General features: G+C 44.2%; 2 protein-coding genes across 5 annotated transcripts in view; one reads left to right on the top strand and one right to left on the bottom strand.

Annotated features, from left to right (window-relative positions):
- Positions 1-21,242, bottom strand: part of Rpl29 (ribosomal protein L29) — an 893,235-nt gene that overhangs the window by 710,077 nt on the left and 161,916 nt on the right. The gene's annotated exons all lie outside the window — the stretch shown is intronic.
- Positions 1-21,242, top strand: part of Col6a6 (collagen type VI alpha 6 chain) — a 155,329-nt gene that overhangs the window by 112,561 nt on the left and 21,526 nt on the right. Inside the window, exons 25-33 of one of the 3 annotated variants that reach the window (XM_039082609.2) lie at positions 2,900-2,962; positions 3,997-4,047; positions 6,728-6,763; positions 7,650-7,712; positions 14,335-14,397; positions 15,695-15,730; positions 15,845-15,881; positions 18,492-18,503; positions 21,140-21,242. The exon at positions 21,140-21,242 is cut by the window's right edge and continues 391 nt beyond it. In XM_039082609.2, coding sequence (XP_038938537.1) covers positions 2,900-2,962; positions 3,997-4,047; positions 6,728-6,763; positions 7,650-7,712; positions 14,335-14,397; positions 15,695-15,730; positions 15,845-15,881; positions 18,492-18,503; positions 21,140-21,242 — 464 coding nt within the window. Of the gene's footprint in view, positions 1-2,899; positions 2,963-3,996; positions 4,048-6,727; positions 6,764-7,649; positions 7,713-14,334; positions 14,398-15,694; positions 15,731-15,844; positions 21,105-21,139 lie in introns of those variants that run through there. The other 2 variants (XM_039082610.2, XM_063266454.1) reach the window with 2 other exon arrangements.

The following is a 21,242-nucleotide window of genomic DNA, read 5'->3' as shown; positions in this document are numbered from 1 at the left end:
CCAAAGGACTTTTAAGGGTGCCCATTTATAAGGAGCAAGGGAGGAAACAGAAGACAATGACTGGAAAGAAGGAAAAGAAATGGAGATGAAAAAGGGTACAGGAAAATTCAGACAGGGAGGCAGGAAAGAGCCACCACCTCTGGTGGCTCACAGGTTCCAAAGAGGGGCCCAACAGTGCAGCCCTGGGGAGGAGAAAAGAAAGCAGTATCGAGCTCATGTCAATGCAGAGACAAGGACACAAGCAGCCATCTATCCAGTCAAGGAATTCTCACATAAAGGAGAGAGGATGTCTCTGCTTTGAGCCTCTCCTTGAGACTAAGCTTTGGTCTAGAAAAGCGTAGAGGGAGGAGTGTGCTTTCAGTGGAAGGAGAGAGAAGCTGTGTGTTTGTAATTAGAGAAGAGGAAGGGACATGAAAACTTGGGATGCAATAGAGAAGCTTCTCAGGGCAGAGCGGAGGAATTTCTTGCTACAGTGAATTGGAGGCAGAAGCCTCCACCTTCATACTGGAGGAGGGCCAGCGAGGGCCTGTGATGGCGGGGACTGGAGTGATGTGAAGGCAGTTCACTGGCTCGTGGGATAAGATGTGAGGTAGACAGGACAAGGGGCTCCGGGGCTCTCTGGCAAGAATGGTCTGAAAGTGATAGTTTGAAAGGGAAACCATGCAAAGTATTGTGTCTGTGTAGGGTTGTGTGAGTGTAGGTGTATGTAGGTGTGCAGGTATGGTAGGTGTGTGTGTATGTGTAGGTATGTGTGTAGGGAGGTATTGTGTGTAGGTTTATGTGTAGGGTTGTGTGTGTATAGACGTGGTAGGTGTGTATGTGTGTGTGGATGTATGTGTAGGGTTGTGTGTGTATAGGGTGTGTGTGTAGGGTTGTCTGTATGTGTGTGTAGGGTTGTGTGTATGTGTGTGTAGGGTTGTGTGTGTATGTAGGGGGAGTGTGTGTGAGGATGGGGGGGTTGTTTCCATGGATGCGTACATAATGCATATGAAATGAAGGTACTCTATAGGGTATAATCCACAAGACCAAAAGAGAGGCACAGAGATGGATAGAATGCAGAGCTAGGTGAGAAGTGAGAGTGAGGAGAGATAAATGGGTAGGAAAGCCGTGGGCATCAAGGGAAGGCATGAGAGTCAAGAGCTTTATTAACAACAGAATCTTTTAAGCAGGACAGCTAGAATTGGTCCATGGCAAGTGCCCCAGTGCAAATCAAAGCCAATGGGTTGATTTCTGGTGTCACTATTAACTGAGAGGAACACCTGCCCACCCCACACTCTGGTACATTTACATTCAGCAATCCTGAGCTCCATGCCTGGCTCTACCAGTAACCGAGTGACCACTTACTTGGCACTGGGCAAGCCTCATGAATTCCCTGCTTTCCTGCCTTAAAGTGGGTATTCTCAAACTTGGGTCAGCTGGGAAGTTTTAAGGCATGTAGTGCTGAAGTCTACTATGAAATTCATTCAAAGGACGCTGGGAGCTGACTTTCATACATGCGCCCTGGATATTTGTGGGAAACTCTGAGAAAGTGAGTCCTGGGGTTGATGACCTCTATCATCTCCTCCAATCCTGTGTCACCCCCCATACTTCAGAATACCTGTTCACAGTTCCCACCCTCACTGGATGCTCCCTTTGCTCCTCCAAACGAGCTAATCACCAACCTTACCAGTGAGTAAGCTTTACCAATATGACATCAATGAGGTAGGTAGTGACCTACCTCATTGATCAGGGGTAGTGACCATAGATGTAAAGCCCTGTTTGCTTAGTCTACCCTTGATAAGATGCAGTGCTGTACCCCCCTGTGTTCTTCTTCCTCAAAGCCCATAGACCCAGTCTAATAAAAAAAAAAAAAGAAAGTACCAGACAAGCCCTAGTGGGGAGCCATCCCACAAAATACCTGATCAATGCTCTTTAGAGCTATCGAGGTTATTCAGAAACAAAAGTCTGACAAACCACGCCAGTCTGGAAGATTCTAAGGTGATGTCACATTGAGTAAACTCCCGGGGACCTGGAACCAACAACAAATACTAAAAAGGTAAAAAGAAGGGACTGAAGAACTGGTTTTGGTCTTGGTTGGTTGCTAAACATGAATGACTGAAAGAGGTCAGCAATGGGGGAAGGAAAGACTGTGGGGTGTGGAGGACTCTGTCTCTCTCTGCAACCAATCTGTACCTCTGGAACTGCTTCAAATTAAGTGTTTTATTTTCTTAAAAAGGGAGTTCTCCTTCCTTCCAATGTCTGTGTTCATTTTCCCAAGTAGCTGAGGTTTCCCCCAAGGCACTACTGGGATCGGCTCCTAAGCCACGGGAGATACTCTGCTTGTCAGAGACCTTCCTAGGTTGATCTACACTTAGGTCATAGCTAGCTGGTTTGCACAGGTCATCATGAGAAACAGCTTTATTAATTTTTAACAGAGTTATTCCTTCCTGGATCAAGATGGGGACATTTTCAAGGCATTGAGTGGCTGAGTTAGTAAACTCCCCTCAGTAATAAATCCAACTTGCTGAGACTTGGGTGACAGGTAGAGGAGAATCCTCTGGCCAGCCATAGCCATTCCTCACGGGTCATTTATGTGGTATGCAAGCCTGGATACAAACCCATTGCTGTGCCATTGGACTTCGTTAAAATTGCCTGCCGCCATCATTTCTGATTTGCCACTACACAAACAACCTACGAAAGTTGGACGTGGTGGTTCATACCTCCGGTCCTACCACTGAAGGGTCCTACCACTGAAGGGTCCTACCACTGAAGGGTCCTACCACTGAAGGGTCCTACCGCTGAAAGGCTGGGGAAGGAGGAATTCCACAAAGTCAAAGTCAACCTGGGACTCGAGTTGAGATCCTGTCTCAGACAAACAAAGCAACCACTTCAGGGCCTGTCTCATTGTTCTGTTGAACAGGGAGAACCTGGAGACCTGGGGGAAAAGGGAGCTGCTGGCTTTCCAGGGCCTCGGGGCCTGCAGGTGGGTCACTCTTCCCTTTTGATCTGTTCTTTGGAACCTTTTACTTCAGTAGTGTATCAGTTATTTTTCTCTGTGCTGTGACCAAATACCTGACAAGAAGTAAAAGCGAAGGCAAGCTTTATTTCAGCTTAGGGTTCAAGGGAGTTTGATCCGTTGTGGCAGAAAAGACAAATGGGCCGCGGGTGGGCCCCTGGTCAGCTGCTAGGCAGCAGAGAATTCAAAGAAAGTGGGCTGGACTTTAAAACCTCAAGGTCTGCTCCTAGTGGCCCACTTCCTCCATTGCTCCACCCTATGCAGATTCCACAACCCTCCCCAAAATACCACCAGCTGGAGACCAAATGCTCAAACACATCACCTATAGGGGGGCAATATTCACATCATAGCAAACAGATGTCTGCACTGCATCTCTGGGGAATCTCTGTCTAGCTTTATTGTGTCCTAGCTGTGATTGAGAGAGAGAGAGGCATCACAGTCACTTCTGATTGGTTCCTTGGTCAGCGTTTCCAAGGCGGCAGACATCATGGACATGATGCTCTTGAGATGATGAGATGGTAAAAGGAACTGAGTTCTTTCTCTATAGCATCCTCCCATGACCTCCTCTGATCTGCAGGACCCCCCTTATCAGAAATCATTCCACCCTTCCCCTTTGGCCCAGAGCTCTCTAACAAGCATGCAATTTGCAGGATTTGTTTGTTCAGTGAACTAAAAATAGATTCAAGTTGAAGTATTGACATACAGATGCTCTCCGAAGAGTTTGATTCATAATGCTGCCTACTTTTACTGAAAGATGACTTGATGTACAGCATATTCTCTTGATTTTTTCATAACGCCATATAGATGATGAGCTGTAATCACCATTTCTATTGTACAGGGACTTTTAGTGCCCTCACCACAGTCCCTGGTACCCACCCAGCTAGAGGACCCTGCTTCCTAGTGGTTCCCGATAGACTCCAAAATCTATCACTCATGTCCTTCTGTAAATAAGCCCACCTCTCTGTAGTCTGGATGTGTGTGATTGTCTGCTTTGCTTACAGGGTGACGACGGCAGCCCAGGATATGGTAGCATTGGCCGAAAAGGGACAAAGGTAAGTTACACCCACTGAGGCTGGACCTGTTCCATTTGCTTTTGTTTGACTCGCCATGGCGAAGAGAAAGAAGGCAATGCATAAAGCAGTCTGGTGAAATTCAAAGTCTATTTTAACAGTTCACTATGGGGTGTGTGGTAGAGAACCACACCAGGGTTCTAGGCGCTGGTGAAAATTGAAAGTTGAAAGAAAATCATCAGTGCTTTTCTGTGATTGGTAGCTGGTAGAGCTTGAACTGCCATGAATCTTAGCCGTCCTGTGTGTGGCTCTGCTTAAGAGCCGTCCACATTGTCTTCTGTTGTTATGGTTGCTTAAGTTATTAGTGAGAACTCTTTTATAGCATTTTTCTTAATGCATCTGTCCAAACAAAAATCTTAAAAACAAAAATGAATGGTTATCGTGTTACTGGATATGTAAATGGCTGAACGTGAGTAAGCTGACTGAAGGCTGGTGATTCTGATATGCTAATAATAGAAATATCATAAGTGGCTGGGAAGATGGTTCTGTAAGTAAAACACTTGCCTTGCAAGCAAGAGTTTGCTTTGAATTTGGTCCCTAGAATCCATGTCAATAGCCAGATACGGTAGTGGGGGTTTGTAATCCACTGCTGCTGGAATGGGGGAGGCAGAGACAGATGGAGCTCCTGGCTAGTTAGTCAGACACACATGGTAGAGGTCTAGGCCCACCAGAGGTCCTGTCTCAAAATAAAGGCGTAAAACACCTAAAGACCAATACCCAGGGTTCTTTCTCCTCTGCCTTCATCTACATGCGCACACACACATGTTTGCACAAACCCACACAGCCCGTGTTTATATATGTGCACACAATCATCATGAAAAATACCCAATTATGCTCAGAAAACAAAAATATTTTTTAGAGACCCATAATAGCAATCTGAGTGATTCAGATTTGTCAGTTTGGTACTAGTAGAAGGGACCAGTGTACCGCTAGTGGGGCCCACAGGGGATGGTCCAAGATGGTGTTGGGAGGAAAAGCCTCCCTTGCTAAAGATTTTTGAAAATTAAAACTCAAAAATGAGATGTTTTGGTAATGTCCATCAGAATGTAGGCTAATTGAAAACATTAATAGCCCACAGAAAAGGCAATATTAAATAGCCTATGACATTGAATGTTAGACTCTATAAATTGAATACATATGAAGCTTGTTATAAAAATGTGTAAACATGGGGGAGTGGATGAGCACACATATGTGCATGTGGAGGTCAGAGGTTAACATGGGGTGGGGTGAGGATCCTCCTTTAACCTGATCCACCTTATATTTTTGAGCCAGTATCTCTCATTAAGCACGGAGCTCTCTGATGGGCTGGGCTGGCCACCACTTCCCCTGGGGTGACCCTGCCTCTATCCAATGGATCCAGGCTGCCAGGGATCTGATTTCCTTGCTTGCAGACCAAACACTTTGTGCCTGGAGCCATCTTCCCAAACTCCTCTTTAAAATTTGTACATAGAAATTTAAAGTATAAACTCAGAATATTCTTAGAAGAACCTTTACCCCATCATACCTAAAATGCATTTTTACAAAGCTAGAAGTTAATTAGGACAGGAGATGTGTTTAGAGCTACATGTAGGAAGATTTGGATAATTTTTCCTTTTGCCTTTTGAATCTTATGTGCTTAAGGTTTTTTTTTTTTTAAATCAGAATAAACCTTTTTTTTTTTTTGGTAGATGAGTGATAATTAGAATTTGAGAAGTGAGAAGAAGATCAAGGGTTTGGTTGATGCAATCCGTATGTGTAAATTCAAAGTGTGCCCTTAACAGTGGTCATTAATAGGTATTCATCAAAAGCTTTAAAAGTTGTATAAAAAAAAACAGTTTAGGGGCCAAGGGCTAGCTCTGTAAGAGTATTTTCCACGAAAGCAAAAGGACCTGAGTTCAGATCCCCAGCACCTGTGTAAATGCTAGCCACACTATAAGGCTTTTAGCCCCAGCATAGCAGGTTGGGGTAGAGATGGCTGGGTCTTGGGAGATCACTGGCTAGCCTAACCAAAATGAGTTCCAGGTTCTGTGAAGGACCCAGTCTCAAAAACTAGGATGGTGAGTGTGTTAGACAAAGACACATGATGTCCTCCTCTGGACTCTAATGTTACCCCTTCACACACAAACAAACACACACACACACACACACACACACAGAGAGAGAGAGAGAGAGAGAGAGAGAGAGAGAGAGAGAGAAAAGATGGTTTATTTAAAATACACATTTCTCGTTAGGTTAGAGTAGGAAACTTCTTCCATGAGTCTTTGACCAAAGTAAGGTAAACAAAGAACCTTAAGAGGAAAGGTCAAGCCTGGATTCTGTTTCAACTTTTAAAATTTCTCCATTGAAACCCATCTGAGAAAGGTCACTTGTCACTCAGAGACACAGCTAAGTGGCCCTCTTCTGTTACGTGCACTCAGATAAAACACAGGCCATTTATAATTACCCCACCCCTTTCTCCTTCGGTACTTTCTAGCTCTCCTCTTAGATTGCAATCGTGTATGTGTAGCCTATGAGTAGCTGAATTTAGAAACTGGAATTTGTTGGTCTGAGAGTGTTGCTTCATTTCCAGTGGGTTCACACCTTCCTTGATGCACAGTGTTAAAATTAATGGTAGAATTAAAGTCAATGTAAATTTCCTTGGGCCAGGTGTGTATGTATTGATTCCCTCTGTTGTTGATGGCAGGGGCAAGAAGGATTCCCCGGAGAGAGTGGACCAAAGGTATGTGCACTTCACAGCCTTGAAAGAGTCAAGATGCTCCAGATCCAGGGGATGTATCTTAGGGCACTTAATGAGAAACAAATATTCTACCTCCGAGTAGGTAGCATAGGGGAGAAACAGATTGCCCCTACCAAGTTTTAATATGATCTGTTTGTTTAGGAGTAAGAACTTTCAAAATATTTCAAGCCTTTTTTAATAGGTAAAGGGAATAAGATAATCCTTTAAAAATTTTTTGCTTTTTATCATAGCTTAAGCAGTAGCTCTCAACCTTCCTAATGCTGTGACCCTTTAATACAGTTCCACAACGATATAATTATTTTATTTTCATGGCTACTTCATAACTGTAATTTTTCTATTATTATGAATCAAAATGTAAATATCTGGATTTTCTGGTGGTCTTACTTAACCCTGTGATAGGTTTGTTTGACCCTCCCCAAGTGGTTTGTGACCCACAGGTTGAGAACTATTGACTTAAAGAAAAGAAAAATGTAGGGAAAACAAACCCAGATGGTGAGATTTAGCCTAGCTTGATCTCCCCCCACCCCCAGGATATTTAGAAAAACCACCTGTCAGGTCACAAGTCAATGATGCTAATCTCTATCTCAATGCCTTCTGTTTCTCTGGAAAGTTTTACTGAACTCAGTGTTAGGCCTTGACATAAGGTCAGAAGACCAAACAAAAGGAGTCCTTGGTTCTTGATGAAGCCTGAGTTCTGGTCAAGAAGGGAGTGGCGAGAGCTACTGGGGAGAGAGCAACACAGACTTTGTTTTAATTTAAAAGACAAAATGTATAAGACTTTGCATTGGAATCAATTTATAAACATAGATATGCCTCTCTGACATATGTATTTGATTTCAATAGTTTTAATTTTAATATATTCATTTAGGGTGATATTGGGGACCCTGGCGATCCAGGAGAGGCTGGTCCCAAGGGAGCCAGAGGCAAAACGGTAAGCTATCCAGAATAACTTTGGTTCATATGTGTGTGTATATATGTCTGTGTGGGAGAGGAGGGAAAGAGACGAGTTGATTGATTATGTTCATGTGTATGATGAGTGTGTGTGTGCACACATGCCTATTGCATGGTCATGTATGTGTATATACAAACAGGGGTCAGATGCCAATGTTAAGTGGCTTTCTCAATCAATTGACATTTTTTGTTAATATTTAATAATAAAAAAACCATTGTAAGTATCTGTTTGCCCACATATTTCAAAGTTTACTTGTGAACGCCTGCTGCCCACAGAAATCAGAAGAGGGCATCAGATCTGCAGCTGGAGTTACAAGTGGGTCATGGTCATGAGTGGCCAAGTGGCTGTCCAGGGACCAAATCCAGGTCCCAAGCAAGAGCAGCAAGTGCTCTTCACTGCTGAGCCATCTCTCTGCCACTGCCATCTTCGTGTCTAATTCAGGCTCTCTCACTGAACCTGATACCTACAAATTCAGCTAGACTTGCTGGCCAGCAAGCCCCTGGAATCCTCCTGCCTCTGCCTCCCTTGTTCTGGGGCCACCATATGCAGCTTTTATATGGGTGTTGGAATTTAAGTCAGTCACTCACCTTGTACAAGGAACATATCCTTACCAGCCATCTCCTCAGCCGCTTTAGCAGATCCTCTTCTGGGTTACTGGTCATTAGAGTTGTTACCAATTCTTAAAAAACAGACAAAGAAAATGTTTTGGTTAAAGGTCTGTTTGTGGGATGAAAAATGGATCTAGCACTCTCATCTCCCAAGGCCACCAAGAAGGCAAAGAACTGTTTTAGTGAACACATTTTCCCATTCTCTTGCCAGTGTACCATTTTTAACCCTTGGAAGTAAGAGTTTTTTAATCCAAAGAAGGTTTCTGTACTGACACAGTATGACCAGTTTATCCAGTCTTCCTAAAGACAGTGAAAACCGATACCCAATGACATCTTGTTATGATTCTCAACGTTTTTGCTGAGCTACTTTTAATAAGGTGCTTATTTAAAGGTCCTAACATCACCTACTAGGTTTCTCCTGAGCTTTGAGATGTCCGAATGTGAAACTGAATGTGTCTTTATTAGTTTGTGGGAGAATCAAGTATCACCTAATGCTTTATGTCACTTAAACACAACTTTTCAGGATGTCGCAGCTCACCTTGGGTTACGGATGGTTAAAAATGTGACAGGCCTGTTCCTCGTACAAGTGTTAGAAAGACATGTAAGAATCTCGAGTTTAAGGCTAGCCTGAGCTACATGGTGAGCCCATGTCTACAGAGAACTGAAGGGTAGAAAAAACAGGATAGAATGTTTGCAGTTGTTGATCCACTTTAGATTGTGTGTAAAGGAGATTTTATTGTAATGGGACACCCTTAAAGACAACTGTCTCTCAAAAGTCTGCCTCTTTCCCTTCTGAATAACCCTGACTGGGAAAACTGGTCTACCATCCTGTTCATGAACAAGATCTCGGGGAAAAAAAAAAAACCCTATAGAAAAATATGCACTTGAGACAGCTTTCTGGTTTGTCTTTGTTGTGTTTATAACAAGATAAAGGGAGGGGGGATGTGTTCTATGGAGGTCTGGGGGAAGGGGGTGCCTCAGCAGGCCCATGCTGAGACACCCCCCCTCCCAGGGACCAGCCACACAACAGTATAATATAGAATGGAGTTTATTCAGGGCATGGGGAGGGGAGTTAAGAGGTTAGTAGGGCAGAGTAAGACAAAGAGAAATAGAGTAGAAGAGGAAAGGAGTAGAGGAGTAGAGAGAGGCCCGCCATGAACACATGGAAAGAAGGAGGGAGGGAATGGGAAGAGAGGGGACAAATGGGGAAGGAGGGTAAGAGCAAGAGAGGGCAAGAGAGTGAGGAGGGGGCAAGCAGCCCCTTTTATAGTGTCAGGCATACCTGGCAGTTGCCCGGTAACAGTGGGGGCGGAGCTTAGACAGAATGCGAACAGTCTTCATAGTGAATTTTACTGTGATCTAGTTCTTCTCTACAAGCTGAAACAGAAACTTTATGTGTAGGGCTCATGTTTGGAGGTCATAAGGCTTCACCACAAGGAGCGTCCCCTTCATCCTGCTGCTCCCAAGGGAGCTGCTTCCAGCTGTAACGCTTGTGTTTTCAGATGGCAATCCCTTTATCATTTTGCCCTCAGCAATGACAAAGATGAATATAATTAGGAAAATAATTGGGAAAGGCTTTCAAGCTAGTCCAGATGTCATCTGCATTGAGACATCTCTGGATCGTTTCCCCTTGGCTTGTTAGTGGAGTGGTTTAACTTGCACACCAACAGCATGCTAACAAGTTCAGCCATTCGCTGGGCCCTCCCTACGATGCTCCATTCATCAGTCTTTAGTGCACTTAACTGATGGGAAACATACAGGCTTGGTGTCTTGGCCTCTGGAGATGCGTTTTTGTTCCTTCTTTGTTCTCTGTGTTGGACTGTTGTAACTTTCTGGTTTCTCCCCCTCTAACTGCTCCATCCCACTCCTTGACATGAGTAATATTTGGATTTGAAATTGAAGTTTAAACAGTGAAAATGTCCAGGTTTTCCCCTGGAAGAGCAGCTGTTTTCTCTGGAAAGATTCAGCCTTAAATTATGAATGTCTTTTCAAGTCTCTTCGGAATTATTCAAGTCTTAGCTTGAGTTCACTGAGTTATAGATTTTTAAATCTATAAACCTGTTTTATCTGTGCGCATATGTATATTTATATGTATATTTTTAAAAAGGACCAAAAGAACCCAAAATCTTTGAACAGGTTTCATGCAGGGACGTGGGACTATTGCCATCTGGAGCTGGGAGCCTTCATGGGGAGGCTGCCCGTGGGTGGTGTAGTGTTTAACTACATGCTCGGAGCCTGGCATTGGATTCCAGTACTACCCAACCTCCTTCCCTAGTTAGAGCCACCCGCTATGTTTCCACACGCTGTCATGTAGGGCGGCAAGCCCTCTCACCACAGGCACTGCTGTTGAGTCAGGCAGCATCTTATATTTCTTTACTTTAAATGGCTTTTATCTGTCACCTTAAAAAATAAATTTAAAAAGGCAACCCCAGGCTGTAGCCACGGTTCACTGGTAGAGCATCTGTCTGACGTGTCCACACCCCTCAGCACAAAACAGAAAATGATGATTGATCCACGGCTCTCCATCTTCCTCCTGCTTGCTTCCTTGCCTTTGAAAGCTTCGTTCATCCCAGGAGATGGTCTTGGAATTGAAAGTCTGTTTGCAATCCCTGAAGACGTTTGCATATGCAATAGGCACAACCTGAGCGGCTCTATCTGGTTTCCCTGTGGCCTCCTGTTCATACCGATACTGTTCTGCAGGGACCCTGCCTCTCCCTGGCTGTAAAGTCTCTACTCCACCCGTGCCAGGTCTCTCTGTCTCCCTCCCACTCCCACGCCCACCTGGATTTCCCATCATGGAGATCTCTGCCAGGAACCTTGTATTCATTACTTTTCTTATCACTGTGGTAAAGTATTTCACACAAACACACTAAAGGGAAAGAAAGGTTCATTTGGCTTCCAGAATCAGAGAGGTCAGTCCATGGTCATTTGGTTCATGTTTTGGGGCTTGTGGGCAGAACATAGTCATGGTGGGGAACAGACTGGGGGTGGTGTAAGTTTTAAGGCATATCTTTGGGTGACTTACTCCTTCAGCTAAACTCCACTTCCTAAAGCTTCTAAAACATCCTAGATAGGGCCAGCCTCTGGACACCAAGAATTCAGCACATCAGCGGGTGTGAGGGGAGTTTCGTATGTAAACCCTAACAAGCCGATAAGAGGAAACAGGCGCCGGGAAGGTTTGACGATACAGTGAACATCTGAAATGACTTCTATTGCCTCCAGATGTGTCAATAGTGTGGTGAGTGTACAGCTCTGGGTTGGAATTTCTTCCTTGGACTATTTTAAGTGATTATGTTTTCCATTATTTCTGGCAGCTTTTGTTGCTTTGGGAAGTCCAAGGCTATTCCGATTCCTATAAACCAGTGTTTTCTCTCTGGAACCCCATTGGATCACCTCTTAGGTCTGCCATGGGCTTTGTTACTGGGCCTATGGTCCATCCCCCCGACCCCACACACACACTTTCCTGAGAATTAGCAGGTCCCTTGACCCTGAAAATGTGTGCCATTTAGTTCTAGGAAATGCTTATTATTTTGTTGACTTTTGACCTTCCCCTGCCATGCCCTCTACTCTGTATATGTGAAATATCTATCATTCCGTATAATAGAATTCCTTAGTTTATTCTGTATTGTATTTATTTATTTTATAAGTATAACCTCTCTCATGTGCTCCTTTCTGGGAAGGTATCTTGATTTTATTTTTAATTTATGTCCCATACTTTGCCTTTGAAGAGCTGGTTGCCAGACACCTGACTGTTCTTTTCCCATAGTATACCGCTCTCGTTTCATGGCTGAAGCATCTCATCCCTCTGAGGACATAAGTGAATATTTTCAGGTCCTCCGTCCAACACAGTCCGTTTCCTCCAGGTTTTCCTCCTGTCTTGATGTTCATCTCTCATGTGTCTCAAGGATGAGTGGTGCATTCACATTGAGAATGGAGTACAGAAGGTCTGATTAGAAACCCGGAAGTCAGGATGGATTCGCCTCAGGGAGATCGATCTGCTGGACCTACGTTTAGCAGCCCACACACTCTCAGTACTCCTTCTTCTACTCAGATTTCCCTCTGAAAATACCTTCTACCCCTTTCTAGCGTACAGATCCTGATGCCAGTTTAGAAGGCACAGGCAACGAGAGCGGAAGGCTCAGACTCGATGTGCGTCTTTGCGTTTGGCCTCCCGGTTCAGTGTGGGAACGTCCGTCTCCAGCCCTGAGGAGAGTCCTACCCTGATTTACCTTTGTTTTTTGCTAGTGGGGAAAAGGGCATCCGACTACCTGGATTAGTAGTCCCCACTAATGCTGCTTATTTAGCTCTCTCCACTTCACCTCTGCTTCTGGGGGCATCTGGCCCTGATAGAGCCTGAGCCCTCTGGGAATGCGTGATGCCCAACATGGTGGTCCTTTGATTTCCCTCAGGCTGGCTCAGGACTCAGACTCCTCAGCTCTGCCAGATCATCTCACAGAAGACGACACCTAGACAGCTGCCTTCCAGGCCCCAAACACCGAGGCTTCCTCTTTCCTTTCCTTGCACTGTTGATTTTTACTTTAAAATCTTGTCTTTCTTTCTTTCTTTCACTTGAAGGTAAACATGTCTCTTAAATAAAGTGAGGTCATTCCACTGTATTTTTCAGTATTGTCAGTGTCCTTTGGGCACTGGAAAAGGACATCAGTGATTCTTAACTTCTCCATAGGTGGTACTTTTCAAATTAACTTTTAGATAACTTCACTTATTACCGTAAAGGTTATAAATACTGTAGCATTAAAATGTGTCTATCTATCTGTCTGTCTGTCTGTGAGTATGTGTGTATGAACGCAGGTGCCTACAGAGGCCAGGAAAGGGAGCCAAATCCCCTGGAGCTGGAGTTACAGGCATGAACCTCTTGACATGGGTATGAGGGACCGAACTTGGGTCCTGTGGGAAAGTAAGAGGTGATTTTAACCACTGGAACATCTCTATAGCCCTCTCCTCCCATGGCATTTTGAGTGAAGAAAACAACATTGTTTCTTAAACAACAAGCTCACAAGCAACCCTATATCCTAGCTTTTACTGAGAAAAACTGTACAGTTAAATGTGCATAGAAAAACTTCTTACACACAGCAGACAGACAACTGTTGTTTTGTTACTATTGCCATTATGCCCTTTTATTACAGAGATTTCCAGCCAACCATTGACTTTTTTCATTGTTGCAAATTGTGTGGGTTTGGTTTGGTTTTGTTCATGGATTTTGTGACACAGCATATGATCACAATTTTGTGTGAGTGTTTTTCAATTTAGTTACCTTCATGTTCTTAGGAAGACCACCTTACCTTAATCCAACAAAATTCAAAATTCTAGTCTTAGTAATCTTCACTAATAATCAGAATTGTATATACATGTGTATATATATATATGTATGTACATATATATATGTGTATATATAGTCTATGTACATATATATATGCATATATTTATGTCATAATAGCATTGTTAGCAACATCAAACTTGCCAACAGCAAGGAACCAATTGAATATACATCACGGTGTATCCACATAGCCATGAAATACCATGAAAAGTGACTTTGCGTGTAAGAATATTTAGTTCAGAAGTATATAAATTAAAAGGTAGCAGGGATACAGGCATGGTTGTACATACCTGTCATCCCAGAATTTGGGAAGCAGAGGCAGGAGGATCATGAATTGGAGGCCAGTCAGAGTCATACTGGAAGACCTTCTATAAAAGAAACAAAACCAAAACAGAGGAATCAGCAAAAAGTACGGTACATATCAGTTTTTTAAAAAGATGTCTTAATACCAAAAGAACAAGAAAAGGGGGGGGGTGAAGTAGTATTTTAAGAACAATTTGATTGTTGTCCCTTCATATATTTTAGAAATCTATCCATTGTCTAAAATGAATTTTTTTACTTTGATACTTTTGAAATAATGTCAATATTTTAAATTTGAATTTAAACCACTCACACATATATAAAATATGACTTTAAGGTGACTTAATTCTGCTTTGAGGTATCTGCTGGGATTCCAGGAGAGCCAGGATCCCCCGGGGAGCCAGGACCCCCTGGAAGGAAGGTAAGTGGAAATATTTCCTGTGAGATCTTTACACTTCAGAGCTCAGGGCACGGGCCTGCCACTTTGCTGGTGCACACACCTTCTGCCTCTGCTGCCTGGCCACATATTTCACTATTCTTTGAGCTCTAGAAAATGGAGCCGATTAGATATATCACAAGGGAAGGAAGAAATGGAGTGTGGAAGGGAAAAATCAGGCCAAAATGAGGTTCTCTTCCAAAATATTTTCTTTTATATTGATTTATTTGGGAAATGGCACATTGTGTAGGGGTCAGAGAATGAGTTCAGGAGTCAGTTCTCTCCTCCCACCATGTGTGTCCTGGTGACTGAACTCAGGTCACCAGGCTTGCTGACGACGCCCTTACCTACCACGCAGCCTCGGCAGCCTGAGATTTCGCACTCTTCAGAAGTGAGTTTGGTTATCTACCCAGTCATTGCCTCTATCCTACATTAGCAAGTGTTCAGTGAAAGAAGTGTGCATGCATGTGTGCACACGTGTATATGTGTATGTGCACATGTATGTGTGTACATGTATATGTGCAATGTGTGAGTGTGCATGCACGCATGGACGTGTGTGAAGGGATGAGCAGTGTGTGTGGTTGAAGTTGTATTCCTGTGGAACATAATCTGGAGACTGCGTGGGGCACCACTGCATATTTCTTTCAGTGTTTCTGTTTGAGAGAAGCCAAGACTCTTCCTGTTCTAGTATGGGGCTGTGAAAAAAAAAAAAAAAAGCCAAGTCAGCTTTGTTCTTTCCACTCTATGACCCCTCCTGAACGCCCCCAGACATACACATGTTTATATTCACTCATTTGGAGAATGACGCTGAGTGAGACGTTGAGGCTGAGCTGACCCCTTCGTCCATCAGCCGAGGATAGGAATGGTCTAGGTTCAGTTTTGGCTGCTGGATCACAGTGGAGATGTAATATCAGGTGGGAGCTTCCTAGACTTGGTCACAGGAGAGGCAGCTGGGAACAGATGGCTCAACCTTTGCTCGTTGCAAGCTGAACGCCTGCTCCAGGGCTCTGTGGGCCTCCATCAGGTGGGCAGCTCCATGAGGTTCTGGGCATCTCGGCCGGGATTGGAGGAAAGCGGCCTTGAAGGTTTATGCGCATGTGTGTACCACCTCAATGCCATCTTTCACGAGGCAGTGCATGGCCTACCTGGATTCTTCGCTCCCTTTAACTTCAGAGGAGTAAACCCTTTTCAAAGGGTTCCCAGGGCAGTGTTGGTATGCATCCTGGCTACTGAGGTGTAAGTCTACAGCCATAAAACAGATTTTGCTTATTTCCTTTCCTAGGGCATGAAAGGAGCCCGAGGACTGGCTTCATTTTCCGTATGTATCTCCTGTTGCATCAGGGCACGCTGAGCATGCCGTTAAACTTTATTTATACACTTCATGACCCAGAGATGTTGGTTAATCCTCCGTGTTTTATTTTTTGAACTGCAGACATGTGACCTCATTCAGTATGTGCGGGAACACAGTCGTAAGTACCCTGCTGAAAACGACCCCCCTACCCCACCCCCAATCTGTCAGAAGGAAGTTAGCAAAATGCGCCCTCAGGACAGATGCGATTGGCCAACCAGGCTCTTCAGATTAGAGACGGCATGGGTGAAGTTTGAGTCCACAGGGAGGTACCTAGTATATCAACTCCCCTCTCTGTGCCAGAATGTGTGTGTTTGAACCTCTTCCCAGTGTGGTGCGGTCTTATACACTGTGGGCTTTAAACCTGGGGCAGATCAGTGGAGTTTGAGACGGTTGTTAGTGTCAGACGGTTTTTGACAGGACTGAGGTCGGCAGTGGAAAGCGGCAGCTTTGTTAATGTGGCCCGGTGGGTGGAAGCCCTGACTCTTCTTTATGCTTTACTACTCTTTCCCTGGAATGATTGACTGGAAATTTTAGAGTAACACTTAACTCCACCAATAATTTTCTCTTCTCTCAAAAAATGTAAAAATCGAAAAGGTATTCAGATTTGGCAAAAGCGCTTCTGAATTTGAGACCCTCAGGACAGGGCGTAACCCTTAGTGTCGTAAATACCAACCGGTGTTAGAAGTCTGTATACTCACCTGCACTGTGTGGAACATTGGTTTGAATATGTATAATACTTCCTAAGTAAATGTAGCGACTGAAAGGAAGAGTTCAAAGTCTCTTCAAGGCATTTTTGGGAGAAAACTCAGATAAAGCAGAGCCCATTTCTTATAGAGGGCAATACTTCTAGAGACACAGAACTTAAAAAGCACAAACAAACAAAACCCCCAAGCCCTATCTGTTTTGTTTATGCAGATGTGTGTATGCAACTTAGTGTACTGGGGCACATGCACATGGAAGTCAGAAGAGGGCATCAGATCCCTTAGGCTGGAGTTACAGAGGATTGCAAGCTACTGTGTAGCTGGAAATTAAACCTAGGTCCTCTCCAAGAGCAGCAAGTGCTCTTGACCACTGAGCTATCTCTGCAGGCCCAGAGACACAGAATTTTAATGGCTCTAGAAGCCATTGAGTTGCTCAGGACTCTGACTTTCCCATAGCAGAAAGACAACACAGGTGGGAATCCAGCCTGTACCTTGAACCTGTGGAGAAGGGCCATCCTGAGATTGAATTAGCATACTAGGTTTCTACCTGACATGTAAGCCAAGTGACAAGCAATGAGGAGCCCTTCAAAATGTGAGGGTCCTACCCAGCACATCTGTCCCAAAGTACACAAAATTGTTTCAGAAGTATGAATTAGAACACAAAAGGAGTTAATAACTTCTGTGTATTTTATAAAAGCACACAACCATGTGAATGCGGTCAGGGCTTCCTCAGACCTGGCCTTGCAGGGGAAGGAACATCTGCAAATTAGTAGCCAGAAGCAACACTGCCCAATGGGACAGTCTACCATGGTAGAGGTGTCCCCTTGCACCCTTCAGCAGTCTAGCTGCCCAGCACGTGTGGCTTTGAACACAAAGGTAAAGAGAATCTCACTGAGAAGCTACATTTTTTTATCCAATTATTTGAAGTGTGAACCACTACCCCTGGCCTGTGGCTATGCAGTGTGGCCCAGCCAGTGTTTATTTCTTCCGGAGTACATCTCTCACTTCTAATTATATGATATACAAATATGTCCAGACACAGGGGGACCCCTCCCAGACGCCCAAACATTTTGATTGCCGACATAATGTCACATGTGGAAAAGGTCACATCTGCCCTCAACGTGACAAGTTGCAGCCAAAACATTGGGCACACGAAACACAGTGTATAAACTCACCTTCAGTGTATAGACTCCCGTCTATCCCCAGGAGATCTCGTTACATATATATGTAAATATCCCAAGCTGAAAAAATCTGAAATCAGGACTACTAGCAGTCCCAGCCTTTCAGATAAGAGAAACTCAACCCATGCAGACACCATATGTACATATAGACACACTTACATAGACATACACACACATATATGCATATATCCATCTGCACATATGTGTACATACTTGAGCTTAGGATGTAGGTCCCTGGTGGGCTCAGTCCCCAGTCCTGCAGAAAACAAGAGTAAAGGTAAGATCCAGGCCTTTGGGGTTGAGGCTGTAACACAGTGGTACAGTCCTTAGCTAATCAGGAGAAAGTGACACAGGCCTTGACTTGGTCCCCTCCTCCTCTATGCCTCCTCACAAAAAAAAAAAAATCAAACAACCAAACACACATGTATGATGTATGTGTGCATGCATGTATGTATATGTGCATGTATGCACACATGTATGCACATACAGTTGGCATCTATAGATATAGGAGAAATGATAAAGAGAGGTCAGGACCATCTAACTTCCCAAATTGAGCTCAGCTCCTGCTACATCATGGTCCTTTTCAGACAGAGGAGAGGGTCTCCACATCCCACAGCTGGCCACAGGGTGCCAATGTATGGCTACATGTTGTCCCTCTTCCCCCGTTCCTATACCCCAGATGGAACCCTGCTGTTCCATGATTCGGGTCACAGTCTATGTTCTCCGGACTGTCTGTTGCCTTGAGTGTTGGGTGGACGTGGCCCCACCGCTCCAGTTTTACCAAACAGTTTAGAACCCTGGCATCCTACCAAGTAATAACCCCCTCTCCTTTGTTCTTCCTCGCAGCTGTCAGACACGGTGAGTGATCTTCATCTACCTCACGCTTTACTCACGAAGACAAGATCGAGCCTGGTGATGAGAGAAACTGGACCTGGCCTTCCTTTGCTCACACTCAGAGCACTCGCGTGGGCTCTAAGGACTCAGCAGCTGTAGCTGAGTTTCACCCCCATTTCCCAATCCAACCAGAAGCCCGTTTGTTATGAAGCATAGGCTGATGACATGTATCATCATTCACCCACCCGACTTTTTAAAATATCCTTCCTCCCTCCTCCCGTTTTCTCTCTCATCTCTCCTTGGTCCTCTCCCAATCTCTCTTCCCACTCCACTTCTCCCTTTCTCTCCCGCCGCATCTCTGTCATGTCTCCTCCATGGTTCAGTGATGAGGATGCAGAGGGCAGAATGAGAATCAGGATCAGATAAAGTGAGAGAGATGTGCGGTGGAGATGATGCTGGGACCTAGGTAGCTCGTGCTTAATGGTAATCGCCAGCCTGCCTCAGTGACTTTTAATCTCGTTCTTTATGTGTTTTACCAATGCTTAATACTTGGCACATTTGTAACAGCCTAATATAGATATCTGGATACACACACACACACACACACACACACACACACACACACCCTTATTATATGAATTTCCCAGCCTTTGCCCTCTACTAACTCAGTCCTTTAGTAAGGATTTATCGAAAGCCTCCTGTGATCTTGTCTCTTGTTTTAAGCTGGGGACAGGGTTGACAGCAGACAAGATCCATCATACATTTCCACTCTTGTGGAGACTCCAGATAAACAAAGAGACGAATTCAGAATCTGAGATAGAGCCCAGGCAGCCTAGCAATGGAGTAATGTCAGGAGAGGGGTGGAGACTTTTTGGACCAGGGCTCCTCCCTGAAGCAGCGAACTCAGAGTCAGGACTAAAGGAGCCTCAGTTTTCTAAGTGTAAGGCAAGAAATCCAAATACCAGAGCTGTGAGCAGAGGAGTGGACATAGGCATTTCCCTAGAAAGCAACAGAGCCCAGTGTCCCCGCGATGCAGTGGTAGGAGAGATTAGCATGTTAAAAACAAATGAGGTAGAGCTAGAAGCTGCATCAGGCTGGGTAGGTGGACTCCATCCATAATGCCACACGGAAAGAAAGATCACTTGTTCTCCCTCACAGCCTGTCATATGTGTATAAGCGAAGGTAAGTGTGGGTGCAGCACACCATGTCGAGGGGCGAACAGGAAAGGGTAAATATCAGTGGTGAGGAAGGATGAGGTGCAGGTGAAGAGCCCAAGCCATGAAAGAGGAAGTAAAGCTGATTGCTTATCTAGGCTTCACCGTGTTGTAGACTCCTTAGGTTTTCTTGTGGGTAAGCAGATAAAAATGTACTCATCAGAGAGACTGTGAAATCCACTGTGGAGTGGCTGTTCTAGCTGTGTAAAAAGTTCACCCAGAAGTGTCAACTTTGGATCTGTTTAATCCCATAGTCGTTTATTTCAAGTAACTTTCGAATCACATCTCAATTACTGATAAGCCAGAGAATGAGTCCGATAGGGTGCGGGTAGGTAGATGGAGACGCCACCTGCCTGCTCTTAGGCAGAAGCCGTCAGCGCGAACTCTGCACTCTGCGGAGCCCTTGGGCTCCTGGAAACAGCATGCTGGGTTTGAGGCTTTGTTTCAAATTAGCCCTGAAGTGTTTTTTTTTTTCTTTGAAAACTAAAACTTTTTCTGTGTTTTCAGGCTGCACTGTTAACCCCTTCTTCCCTGTATCCCTAAATTATACCAGCGTCATTACTGGTTTTGTACCGTATACCAACAAACACAAAGCTAGAAGCATCAAGTCCACACTTAGTTAGGATTCACCTTTTAATTGTAAAATCAACATTCCCTTCATTTTTGAAAAAAATCTGCTCATCCCACTGATTAGACTCAGGGGCTAACAAATTATGTTCCCATCTCTGCTGAGATGAACGGATTTGGCATTAGCATGCACTATAACTGGCCATGGAGTTATTCCTTTTGTCTGTGGAACTCTAGTTCAGGATGACCTAGAACTTCTGGCCCTCCTGGCTCTACCATTCAAGTGTGTGGGTATAGGCATATGCTACTATATCTGTTTTCTGTGGTGCCGGGGATCAAACCCAGGGCTTTGCACAGGCCAGACGAGCAACACACTGACTATGCTATATCCCTAGTCTCTTAGCCTCCATTTTTTTTAATTATAAAAGAAGTCCTGACAGCCTTTAAAGTCCTTTCCCCCTTGTTTTTATCCTCATTAAATGAAAAGAATTTATGTTTCAACATGATTCAAGTACAGATGCAAACGACCATGCCTCTGAGCCAGCTTCTGCGGGGTTAAGGACACTTCCAAACAGGTTCTACCATTTAGAAGGGATTGGGTAATTAATTTACGAGCTTAGTCCCTAATCATGTTGATTTTAGACTGTTTTCTTTTCTGCTCATCCCAGCAGAGCATATAGCCAGCTTTTAAAACAGCCATTTTAACGACTCAAGATGTAAACATTTAATATTTTATATGTTTTAATATTTGGGTTATTAATTATTTAATGCTTAAATATTTGAGCAGTTAGCATTTAAAATGATTTTGCTTTCCATGTATTGGTTTTAGGCAAACATTCTACAGGACAGGAGGCATGTTTTTTTTCTTTTGTCTTTCAGGAAAACCTGAGTGCCCAGTGCATCCAACTGAGTTGGTGTTTGTCCTGGACCAGTCCCGGGATGTCACAGAACAGGACTTTGAGCGGATGAAGGGGATGATGGC

Source organism: Rattus norvegicus, chromosome 8, assembly GCF_036323735.1.
Source record: "Rattus norvegicus strain BN/NHsdMcwi chromosome 8, GRCr8, whole genome shotgun sequence".
NCBI classification, from domain to species: Eukaryota; Metazoa; Chordata; class Mammalia; order Rodentia; family Muridae; genus Rattus; species Rattus norvegicus.
Note: the sequence above shows the minus strand (reverse complement) of the source record. Positions and strands in the feature narration are given on the sequence as shown.